This window comes from Ahaetulla prasina, chromosome 1 (assembly GCF_028640845.1).
Source record: "Ahaetulla prasina isolate Xishuangbanna chromosome 1, ASM2864084v1, whole genome shotgun sequence".
Taxonomy (NCBI): Eukaryota; Metazoa; Chordata; class Lepidosauria; order Squamata; family Colubridae; genus Ahaetulla; species Ahaetulla prasina.
Genome location: NC_080539.1, coordinates 231,013,439 through 231,026,235, shown reverse-complemented (window position 1 = coordinate 231,026,235; position 12,797 = coordinate 231,013,439). Strand labels below are relative to the sequence as shown.

The window sequence follows — 12,797 nt, the reverse complement described above, 5'->3', positions numbered from 1 at the left end:
GTAAGTATCTGCTTGGCATAAAGATGAGTCATGTGAAAATCTTGTGGTGCAGATTTACATGTTTTGCTGAGGCTTATTTAGATTTGTCCTTTTTGGTTGGAATGCATGGTTCCATCACACCATCTCTTTATAGAGGTTGTATGGTAAATAGCAATCAACAAGGGACTACCACAACAGGCAAATAAATGAGCAAATTCCCATGGTTTTCTGTATTAGACTACTTAAATTGATTTTTGTTTTGTTGTAAGCCCACTCAGAATGTTCCAACGAAATCTTCTGAGTGATGTCTCTGTTCACAGCATCTTAAATCCTTTTTTCATTTCTGCACCCAAATTGCAGGTCCTAACTAAATGACATTTTAAAAATCCACAATTTTATGCTTGCAATAGATTCATCACAAAAACTTTTATGCTCAGACTCACACAGGGTGTTAATTGGAATACATCCCATTGTTCTTAACATTCTATTGCATTAATTTAAATTATTTTTCCTTCCTGAAAATTACTTCTAGGTTTTTGTTTTATAAGCTAAAGCTTATGAAAATTTTAAGAAAAATATCTAAACCATTTATCATGTATTGATTATAAACTTTAGCATAAAATCAGATTTTTTTTCTTAGCAATAATACTTTCTTCCATTGATCAGAATTGCTAGTTTATTTCTTGATTAGAAATAAGAAATTAAAATACTAATATCTTACCAGCAACATGAACAGACACCGGAGGTCTTTATTATAATAAAATTGATTTTGTAGAACATCTTGAATTTTTATGTCTTCTAGAAGAGACTAAAATTAATTTTAAAATAATTGATCACTCTACTGTAACATCTTTATACAAAGTAAAGATTAATAGTCGCTTAATTTACATTGAAACATGTAAAATTATGTATCAAAACATTTAAATTATATATTTATCAATAACACAAAGATGCCTCACTAGAGAGAATGGCACACAGTAGTCTTTGCTAAATGATCACTCATTCTGCAACCATTTGAACTGGTTCTTGTATTTACATCAGCTACAATATCCCCATGGCTGTGAACTTGCAATTATGATGTAGCATCCCACAGTCACATGATCATCATTTGCTATCTCTGTTGGCTTCCCATAAGCAAAGTCAATGAAGAAGCCATCAGAAGATTGGCAACCATGCGATGTCCTCATTTAACAACCTGTAGTGATTTATTTAACAGCAGCAACCAGAAGTACCAGAATTTCTGCAAAAATAAGTGGCAGTCACATGTGTACATGATTCACAACTATATCATTTAGCAACAAAAATTGTGGACTCAGTTACCATTGTTATGTGAGGACTTTCTTTAATCAATTTTAGAAAATCTAAACCAATTTCAACCCCCTTTTAAATCTATCAGTTATAAATTATTAAAATGCAGCTACATTTCGGATTAAGGCAATTGAATGAGCAAGTTATTCTCCACAGAGGGGATACGAAAGGGAGAAACTTAGGCAGAACTTTTTATAATACCTTGCTCTATAAATGGGTGCCAAACTCAAGGCCCGGGGGCCAGATACAGCCCACGGGGTGCTTAGATCTGACCCCTTTTGGAAACGGCAAAGGACCGGCCCGCGGTGCCTCTGCCAGCGAAAAGGGAGCTTGGGGAGACTGTCCAAGGCCTCCCCAAGCTTCGTTTTTGCTGGCAGAGAGCTACAGGAGGCTGTCGTGGCCAAAAATAGAGCCTTGATGAGTGACATCAAGCTGGCCAGTCTCACTTTGGCCACGCCCCTCCCCGGTTCCCAGAGGCCAAACACAACCCTGATGTGGCCCTCAATAAAATTGAATTTGACATCCCAGCTCTATAACCATAATGTTGCTTTAACTTTTTATTTAGCTGTAAACGGTTTTGTTTTACAAATGTCTTAATGATAAGCCTGAGCATGGAACATTGTTCATTTATTTCTCATATTTATTCACTCTGCAATCCTGACAGGCTCTGAGCTTAAGAATGATCCAAGGCCAAATGCACATTTAAATACAATGGTTCTAGGTTTTTTTTTAAGGGCACTGTGAGGAGGCCGAGAAAGAAACAGGATTCCAGGAACATTTCAGACATCAACAACAAACAGTGATTTTTGAGTTTAGGCTTATGCAGAAAGCCCAGGTAGAAAGATGCAAAACTTTTAATGAGACTCCCTACTTTATATATTCTGCATTGAGAGATACACTTGCTATAGTTCCTTCTGAAAATTCAGCAATGCTCCAGCAACACAGGAAGATTTTGAAACTCCTATGGCCACTGGAATATCCCTCAAAGACATGCATGGTAAAGTTGTAGCCTTCTCTGTAGTAATTATTTCAGTCTAAGAAACTTGAATTAAAGGCGTAATTATGAACGTTTATCTCATAAGTAGTAAGCAGCTATTTTGATGATAGATTTCTCCAATTAGAGTTATCATTATTACTCCTTATTTTCACTTATAAAATATATTGCAGTTTTTGGGAAAAGGTATCATTGAATCAAAGCAGGAGAAAAGGTATCAACATTGCTCAATTCTCCTATAAATTCATATTTAAGCAAAATAAATGTCCATTAGGACACAATAGGTTCTATTTATATGAAATCATATAAATCATGTTTTAATAGTTTTACAAATACGTAAGTTTTAAAGCAATTGTTTAACTGTTTAACAATTGCTAAATAAATTACTTAGAATTTAATCCATCCTATTAGCTGTGTTTTAAAAATTGCCTCAGGGTATATACTAATTATTCTAAGACTTGGTACTTTGTGTCCTATTTCAAAACTCAAAACTTTTAAGCAGTATCTAGGTCTGGAGATAAACATCTCACTTAAAATGTATCTTGTTTAGAGAATGTTTTGAACCAGATTGAAAGGGAGTTGAATAAGCTTACAATGACTCATTGCCTGAATGACTCATTCAATTGCTTCAACTCCACATAGGGAAGCAGCTCTCAGAAGTTTAGCTGAAGAAATATAGTAGTGAAACATTCATGATTATGGATGTTTATGGTTCATGGTGGCTACAGTTAAGCTTACAGGATTGTGCACATTTCCCATGAAATTAATAAAGCAGCTGTGACTTTTTCCAGACTCAAGGGGCTGCTTTATACCTCTGATGACTTCACATTGTATGTGGATGCATAGCTGCTTCACAGAACAAAGAAATGAAATGCAAAGCACCTCTGTATAGCCTGGCTAGGCATGAAAGCCATCTGGATGACTTTGGCCTAGTCAGTCTCTCTCAGCTCAATCCATCTCACAGGGTGCCTTTTAGGGAAAAGAGGAGGAGGAGGGAGTATTGTGTACATTTGCCACTTCGAGTTACTTACGAAGTAATAAAGTGTATATAAAGTGGGAAATAAATAAAGCGTATATGTGTAGGAAGCTAAAGGAGCAAAATGTCAAGCATAACATGATTTGCACATTCACATTCTTCTCCCTTTAATACTAACTGTGCAAACAGAATGATATTGCAGGCCACAGCAATAATGGGCAAATCAGCCTTCCTTCCTTGTTGTTTCTTTTTTTTTCTTTTTTTAAAAAATAATTTTATTAAATATACAATTTAAAAACATTAGACATGGTGCAACTTGTCTGGTACAAACTTCTTGTTTCTTTTGGTCCTCAGAAATCTACAGGGTTCCAAAAAATGGACAAAATGGCCCAAATGCTTCCCAGGGGAACTGTTCTTGGATCCAGGTTTGCCTTGCCAATTTTCCAATCATATATAAAACCAATGTACTCATTAACACACACACACAAACATATACACACACAAATGTAAACTGTCAATGTTATTTCTGTTCCTCTGGGTTTATATGGAGAATCTTCAGCAGGCAATTCAATTGCTTGTTATGCCTAAATTACCTGTATGTGTCTATTCCACTTCTGGATAAAGGACTTTTCTGGAAATTCTGGAGGAAGGGATAACTGTTCTTTACAAATATTCAAATATGTTTTTAAATCAAAGGAATTCATTAAGTATATTTGCCGGTGGGAAAATCTTGACTTCACTCTTTTCTCCATGAGTTCTAGAATATCCTAATAAGAGATTGCAAATATAGTTTGCAATTAGCATTTAGTCCAAGGATTTTGGATATTTAATGATAAATATCTAATGCTATTATTCTGCAGAGCTAATAAATTTCAAGAGTAACTCTGAATAAAATTCAGATGTTTACAAATCAAGCTACTAGTTCATCTATACATTCAGCTAGATATCGTAAAATATTAAAAGCTTGAAATGAGTTTAAAATGCTCAAGTTTAAAATAAATTAAACACTCATACACTGCAAACTAGAAGAGCTATTTAAATCAAGCAACAACTGTCCATCTAGTCTAGCATTCCATGCCACCGAGATGTTAAACAGATATTTTGAAGCATCAAAAACATGAACAGAAGGGATGTAGTCCCATGCTCACAATAATGTGAATTTTTTTCAATTCATATTTTGAATGGTTCCACTTTTGATAATTGGTTTTACTTTGTGTGTGTGTTACTCTTCCAAGCCACTGAGTGGGTTAGCAAGTAGCCACAGAAGATAGTATTTGTAGCTCAGAGCTGAACTGTGGAGTCCTTGGTGTTCTCTGAGCTTGATTTTTTCCTTGCAAATGTTTTATTATACAACTAGGTAAAATATCATCAGTTGTAGAAACCCCAGTGTCTTCTAGCACTGAAGATGTTACCTAGTTGGGCAATGAAACATCTGCAAAAAAACAATCAGGCTCAGAGAGCACTAAGGGCTCCATGGTTTAGCAAATAAAGCAATGTAAGAACTATCTGTATGAACTTTCTTTTGTAGACAAGTTTTCAAAATTCATCAGGGAGAAACCTTAAGCCAGTAGCAAGTGAAGTACTTCTAGCTATTATATTATCCATACACTGTCATGGGTGAAACAGCTTCCTACACTTCATACTTAAAACCAATTAACTACTCCTGAAAGCATCTTTACTTGCATTTACAGATAGTTCTTGATTTATGACCGTAATTGAGTTCTGGCAATTACAACTATTAGGTTGTTAGTCATAAAGCAGGACATATGACCAACCCAATTTTACAACTTTTTTTTGTGGCTGGTTTTTCAGCAAAACTGTCATAAATTGCAGTCATGTGACCATGAGGGCCCTGTAAATAGCCATAAATGCAGGCTGGTACTGAGCACTCAAAATCAGTCACATAACTCAAAATTAGGGAGAGGGGGCCAGGGGGGTCCATCATAACTTTGAACAGTTGCTAAGTGACCAGTCATAAGTCAAAAACTAACTGTAATCGAAACCAGAAATAGTTTTAGTAATTAGTATTTGAACTTGCAGACACCCAATGACTTACAGGGGGGGAAAACTGTATCGTGACCAGTCGTAAGTCAAAAACTGTATCGTGACCAGTCGTAAGTCAAAAACTAACTGTAATCGAAACCAGAAATAGTTTTAGTAGTTAGTATTTGAACTTGCAGACTCCCAATGACTTACAGGGGGGAAAAACTGTATCGTCTTACCAGTCTACAAGTCAGACCAATAACAGCTATAGGCGTCTGTGCAGATTGTGATATATCAAAAAGGTTATATAGTAATGTTTGGTTCTTATGATGGACAAACAAATCAAACTCATCTAGAATGAACAAAACAGGGCAACTGTGGTCACGATCTCCTAAAACATAAAATCAAATTAGTACATATTAGAATTTTCAAGAAACCTTAAGGTTATTATATTCATCTGCATTTTAGTTTACTTTACAATCTGGATGTTAAGAAAACCTCTGTATAAGTGACTGAGATGTCGATTACTTACTATATAAATACCTTTAAGTAGTACTTGTACACGCTATATAATTAATCAACATTTTCTTCCTTTATTGTTGAATAAAGTACTGGGCTCTGTGACAAGCTGGTTGATAAAACAAAACCTTTTGTGACATCATGCACTGATAACTCCACTGTAAGTGTGAGGCAAGTGCAATGCAAAAAACAAGGCATCCTGCAACCACACAGAACAAGCACTGAGAAAAAAAAAAAAGAACTAATCGAGTTTGCTCATACAATTCAAGGGGTAGTTTTTCTAAATAGTTTTGACAAAAAAATAAAGTGAACAATAGTTTCAAAAATTCATCACTGATCTAAAATTATAAAATGCATGAAATATTGTTGAGCCAGTGTAAAATTCCATTTTACTGTATATGCAATAGGGCAGATCATACAGCTTTTGTTTCTATTTAAAAGGTGGCAAATAAGTATATATTTATTTTCTGTTTTATTGGACCTTTAGCTCACCATAATCATGCACTTAGCATTTACAAGAAAAAAAATAATCATACATTAATATAATGACAATAAATATATTGTTGAAAATAATTTTCAAACCAAGGCACATTTATTACATTTTTATCTTGTCTTTATTACTTATAAATAACTCAAGATAGTAAATATACCTAATACTCCTCCCTCCTCCTATTTTCCCAACTAGATTGACCTCTCCTACTCAACTAAATAACTAATCACTGTTACTGGTGTTTCAAAGTAACTAGAAGCACCACAGAGAAAGAAACTATACTACTGAAACACCCTACTCCAGAATAACATGGTCATTGGTGTTAAAGGCTAATGAGAGGACAAATAGGACCAGAAGGGGCATATTCCTCCTATCAAGTTCCAAGATAATCATTTACCAGTGTATAACCAGATCTAAACTCTGACTAAAAAGGGTCCAAACAATCTATTTCCTCTAGAAAGGGTATGTTAAAGAACAATATTTTCTAGCATAGGATCCAGGGAAAGAACACACGACGGATAGTCCTTCTTTAGTGACTATCTCATTTAGTGCCCACCCACAATTGCAATGGTGATGAAAAAATAATTTTACCACCAATCCTCGCATTTCTGACTTTTGTAGCTCTGTAAAGCAAAAGAATGCTAACGATCACAACCAAAGTCATAGTTCTACTTAGTGACCACTTTGCATAATGACTGGGTTGCTGGTCCCAACTAGGGTCACTAAACAAGGACTGTGTTTCCTCATTCAAGGCAGCAAGAAACACCCCTTCCATAAAGGAGCATTGACTACCTCTCAGATCCAGTTGATCACACACTCCCAGCTTTCCTTAAGAATACAGAAGGACACAGATGCAGCACATAACTGGCAGAAGACATATTAAAAAGCACTCTAACCATTTTATTGAAGTCTACAGATTGTCTAGGAATCCCAGACAATATGACAAGATGTAAACCTGGTCACCACATAAAAAGTCAAGATTTCCATGAATGTTAAGAACATTGTTGGCAAAATGTTGCGCAAAACTTTAGCCCTCAGTAAACCAAAGAGCGTATTTATACTTTTAAAATATACATTTTACTTATTTGAAAACTCAGAAGATCTTCAGTTTCAAGCCCACAGAAAATGTTAAAAATTTATGTAGTTTTCCAGGTTTTTCAGGTGCAATCTAATTTCTGCTCACCTCTTTTAATTTTCTAACTTTCAGTGACAAAGTAAACCATACATTCTGTGCTATTAACTATCAAATGGTTATGCTTACCTCTCTTTAAGGCTTCCAGAAGAAATGCAAGATTTTCTGCAAAACTACCCTAAAAGACAAGCAAGTTATAAAGATTGATTGTATATTAAAATCTGAAAAATGGAAAATTGCAATATTGTATCTGCTATCTAGAAATTTGCTTCACCTAAAACTTTGAACAAATAATTACATTTTTTGGAAATGTACAGTATGACAATAGCTGCAGTTTGTGCTATAAAATAGCTAAACTATTAAGACTAATGTTCTTTGGGGTCCCTAAACTCTCTTATATTTCAATCATTATCCTGAAGCAAAGAATGCACTTAAGACTCATGCATCACTTAATTTTGTTTTGCTATAAAAAGAAAGACTTCCCCTCGTTTCCATTTCAAGAACAATCTGAAATTCTTTTTTAGATATGAGAGATGTTAGGGATGTGCCAGCTGTTTTGCACCCCAACCTGTCGAAGTGCTATCCCGGTGCCTGGAAGCCGTACGGGTCTGGATGGGGAGAAACAGACTCAAGCTCAATCCCTCCAAGACGGAGTGGCTGTGGATGCCGGCACCCCGGTACAGTCAGCTGCAACTGCAGCTGACTGTTGGGGGCGAGTCATTGGCCCCAACAGAAAGGGTGCGCAACTTGGGTGTTCTCCTGGATGGACGGCTGTCGTTTGAAGACCATTTGGCGGCCGTCTCCAGGAGAGCTTTTTACCAGGTCCGCCTGGTTCGCCTTCCTTGACCGGGATGCCTTATGCACGGTCACTCACACTCTTGTCACTTCTCGTCTGGATTATTGCAATGCTCTCTACATGGGGCTACCCCTGAACTCAGAGGCTTCAGTTAGTTCAGAATGCAGCTGCGCGGGTGATTGAGGGAGCCACACGTTGCTCCCGTGTAACACCGCTCCTGCGCAGTCTGCACTGGCTACCTGTGGTCTTTCGGGTGCGCTTCAAGGTGTTGGTTACCACCTTTAAAGCGCTCCATGGCTTAGGGCCCGGGTATTTACGGGACCGCCTGCTGTTACCTTATGCCTCCCACCGACCCGTACGCTCACACAGAGAGGGTCTTCTCAGGGTGCCGTCCGCCAAGCAATGTCGGCTGGCGGCCCCCAGGAGAAGGGCCTTCTCTGTCGGAGCACCTACCCTCTGGAACGAACTTACCCCTGGTTTGCGTCAATTACCTGACCTTCGGACCTTTCGCCGTGAATTGAAAACGCACTTGTTTATCCAAGCGGGACTGGCTTAATTTTTAAACTTTTTGAATTTTAATAATTTTAATTGGGGTATTTTTATGAATTTTATGGGTCAAATTTGACGCTTTTAAATTTTCGGCCATTTATAGAATATGTTATTTTAACTTTTGTCTTAATTTGTATATTGTACTGTTTTTATTCTGGCTGTACACCGCCCTGAGTCCTTCAGGAGAAGGGCGGTATAAAAATCTAAATAATAATAAAAAAAATAAAAAATAAATAAATAAACCAATCTATTCAGACACAACTTTTGAATATTTTGTTCTGAGCAGGAGTGGCATAGGAAGGGAGCAGGGAAAAAGCCAAGGACTTTAATAGCTGAAATAGAGTGTTATCTAAATATCTAAATCAGAGAGTTGAGTGGCATATCAATTTAAATAATAATGATGGCAACAACAAACTATTTCTGACAATAATCCATAATTTTAGCACTTTAAAATGAAAAAATATCCAATCTGTACAGAGTCAGAATTTTATATCTCTTTTAAAAAGATGCATTATTTCAATAAGACTGAGATTCTCTAATTTTGTGGCACCATGAATTACAAAAAATTCAGATAGAACTGACCTTTCTCATTATTTTATTATCACAAATTCAGGAATCTGGTCTAAATAATACAATTTAATAAAAGTCCAATTTAGCCCCTCCCCCAATAAATTATGTTGTTTAGTCTAATGGGGGGAAAAATCATTAGGATTGTAGGGTTGAATTGTGAAGATCAAGGTGGTCTCTGAGCTTGGTTGTTTGCTTGCAGATGTTTCATTATACAACTAGGTAAATGTCATAAATAGTAGAAAGCCCAGTGCCTTCTAGTACTGAAGATGTTACCTAGTTGGGCATTACCAAGCTAGGTAACATTATTAATGCTAGTGAGTGTGGGGTTTGCTCCCTGTTCATTTACAGTAGCTTGCCCTGTTAGCATTGGTGGGGATTTGATTTGTACCCAGCTTTCTACCTTTCCCTTTAACATATACAATCCATTATATTTTCTGAATTCCTGACAATCTTATTTTTTTCAGTTCTCAGTATTTTCACTTTTTGGTGTTTGCCATATGATATTAAATGTTAGATTTTTTTCAGTAGGCAAAAACAAACTTATTTAGAACATCAAGAAAAATCTATCCTTCATCTCCTACAAGTATTGTTTAATACACATTATTACTCAATAGTCATTATTTAATTCCATGTTGTTTCAAGTAAGACTTTTATTTCTATTTATTTTCTTGCCTTACCAAAAGGAGAATTATTGATATGATAATTATTATAATACTAATCTAGTACATTATTCTAGTATTCATACTGCCATATAAAGCTATGTGCAATTCTAAATGTAACTTATTTTTCTTACAAAAACTTTATCTCCAACCACATTTTCCAAATTTAGCTGTCTTGTAATCTCCTTCAAAGCAATTCTACCATTGGTCTGTAATAACCCTACAAAATAAAAGGAAATATATTATTTTCTCTTGATTTCACTTATTAGCTGATACACATTATCTTCAAACATAGAAAAAAACAAGATTCATGCAACAGGGAAAGTAAAGTTCAGAACTGCACTGCCATAAATTGGGTTTGTGTGTTTCTTTGATGTGTTTAGTCCAGCTTAAAGGAAAGCACCATATGAAATAATTCCACTTGAGCATAAAGCAATTCCCTAATATCCATTCTTGCATCTCTTATTATTGACGATACTAGTTAGAGCTACCGGGAATATTTCAGCAACATTTAGAAAACTGCTATGTCTTGATTTAAATATTGTTGCCTCTAAAACAACTTGTTCAGTAAACTTATCATAATTTTCAAAAAGGTATCCTACACTGAAATGGCAGTTAGAAAGCATTATATATTATTCTATCCCTGCTACCATAGAGGGCAGTAACAGTTCTTGTTTCCTATTACTTAATACATTGTCTAAATTTAGACACAATCTTCAAGAAAACCAAGTATGATAATCAGAAATATTACTTACCATTTAAATGTACCTGCAAGACGTTCTCTTTTACCTCCTTTATTTCCAGAAGTTTTTTTAAGACGTGACAAACTAACTAGAAAAAAATATTAATCATTTATAGTAAAACAGATTTGTATATATATACTTATACTTTACACTGTCAATATTTAGAAATAATTAAGCTTTTTGGCACTGTTTAGCAATGTAAGTTATTATTATGATTATTGCTCTTTGATTGGATCCCTGATTCTTTTATGAATGGGAGGCTCCCTTAGTTTCATGAAAGTCTGAAATTCATCATAGATGCCTACTGCAAGAAAAAGGGACGCAATCATTACACACATTGCTCTGGAGAACAGAAATTTGGGGGCTGTTAATAAGGTATTTTCTTTTAGTCCCTTCCCAGTGAAGCTCTGAAACTTGAAGTCTGCTTCAGATGATTGGAAAACAATCAGAAAGCCGGATAAGAGATATCTGAGGGGAATCTGGAAAAATATATTCTTTCCTTCCCTTTGAAAAAACTTGCATGGAATCCAAATACCTTTTTTGATAGCTCTACATATATGGAATGAAACATACTTCAGATTCTCAATAAAAGCATATTTTAAAAGTATATCTACCATGTAGCACCTGAAATATTGATTGTTTGATAGAAAACGAACACATGAAGAAATCAGAGGAAATCACAATATTTGTTACCCACTGAAAGAGGTATTTATGTACACTGAAGACAGTCTGAGAGCCATTTTGTGACAGTGAAAAAAACACTGTTTAAAAAGACATGACACAACACACTGCTTTGTGTGCTATTTTAAAAAAATATCACCGGCTATGGCAAACCTCCTTCCCAGGCTGAAGGTAATCAACAACTGGCAGATGACCTGAATGAGTTTTACTGCAGGTTTGAAAGGAAACTACAGCCACCTATCTCCACAACCCCCATCTCAGATACACCAACAACAGCCAAGCCTCCTACAACTGACCCCATCCCATTGGGTTCACAACCCCTAGTGATCACAGAAAAGGAAGTGCAGGACACTTTATCCTTTGTCTATTTCACAGACAAAAGCCAGGAAAAGCTCCAGGCCCAGACAAGATAACTCCTTCTTGCTTAAAAGTCTGTGCTGACCGATTGGCCCCCATCTTCACCCATATTTTCAATAAATCACTAGAGATGTGCTATGTTCCTTCTTGCTTCAAACGCTCTACCATCATCCCAGCGCCGAAGAAGCCCACCATCAAGAACTGAATGACTACAGACCAGTTGCTTTAACATCTGTAGTCATGAAAACCTTTGAAAGGCTAGTGCTTTCCTACTTGAAAACCATCACGGATCCGCTATTAGACCCCTTGCAATTTGCATACTGAGCAAATAGATCAACAGATGATGCTGTTAATATGGCTCTGCACTACATCCTAAAACATCTTGAGTCTCCAAAGACCTATGTAAGGGTCCTCTTTGTAGACTTTAGTTCAGCATTCAATACCATCATTCCAGACACTCTTCTAACTAAGCTAAACCAGCTATTGGTAACTGAACAGACTTGTAAGTGGATCACAAGCTTCCTAACAAACAGGAAGCAGCAGGTGAAGCTAAGCAAGATCACATCAAATACTTGTACAATTAGCACAGGGGCCCCCCAAGGCTGTGTGCTCTCCCCACTTCTCTTCTCTCTGTATACCAATGACTGCATCTCCAACGATCCATCTGTTAAACTACTGAAGTTCGCAGATGACACAACAGTGATTGGTCTCATTTGAGACAATGACGAATCCGCATATAGATGAGAGGTCGAACGACTAGCCTTGTGGTGCGACCGAAACAATCTGGAACTGAACACACTCAAAACTGTAGAAATGGTGGTAGACTTTAGGAGAAACCCTTCCATACTTCCACCTCTCACAATACTCACACAGTATCAACAGTAGAAACCTTTAAATTTCTAGGTTCTATCATATCGCAAGATCTAACATGGACAGCTAACATCAAAAACATCATGAAAAAAGGACAACAAAGAATGTTCTTTCTGCGCCAACTCAGAAAGCTCAAACTGACCAAGGAGCTGCTGATTCAGTTCTACAGAGAAATTATTGAGTCTGTTATT

General features: G+C 36.3%; 1 protein-coding gene across 6 annotated transcripts in view; it reads right to left on the bottom strand.

Annotated features, from left to right (window-relative positions):
- ORC4 (origin recognition complex subunit 4) overlaps positions 1–12,797 on the bottom strand; it is a 28,831-nt gene that overhangs the window by 5,829 nt on the left and 10,205 nt on the right. For all 6 annotated transcript variants that reach the window (XM_058193276.1, XM_058193293.1, XM_058193267.1 and 3 more), the window contains 6 exons: positions 10,711–10,786; positions 10,090–10,175; positions 7,511–7,559; positions 5,480–5,631; positions 3,851–4,024; positions 701–787 (listed from right to left, as the gene is read on the bottom strand). In XM_058193276.1, coding sequence (XP_058049259.1) covers positions 701–787; positions 3,851–4,024; positions 5,480–5,631; positions 7,511–7,559; positions 10,090–10,175; positions 10,711–10,786 — 624 coding nt within the window. The remainder of the gene's footprint in view (positions 1–700; positions 788–3,850; positions 4,025–5,479; positions 5,632–7,510; positions 7,560–10,089; positions 10,176–10,710; positions 10,787–12,797) is intronic.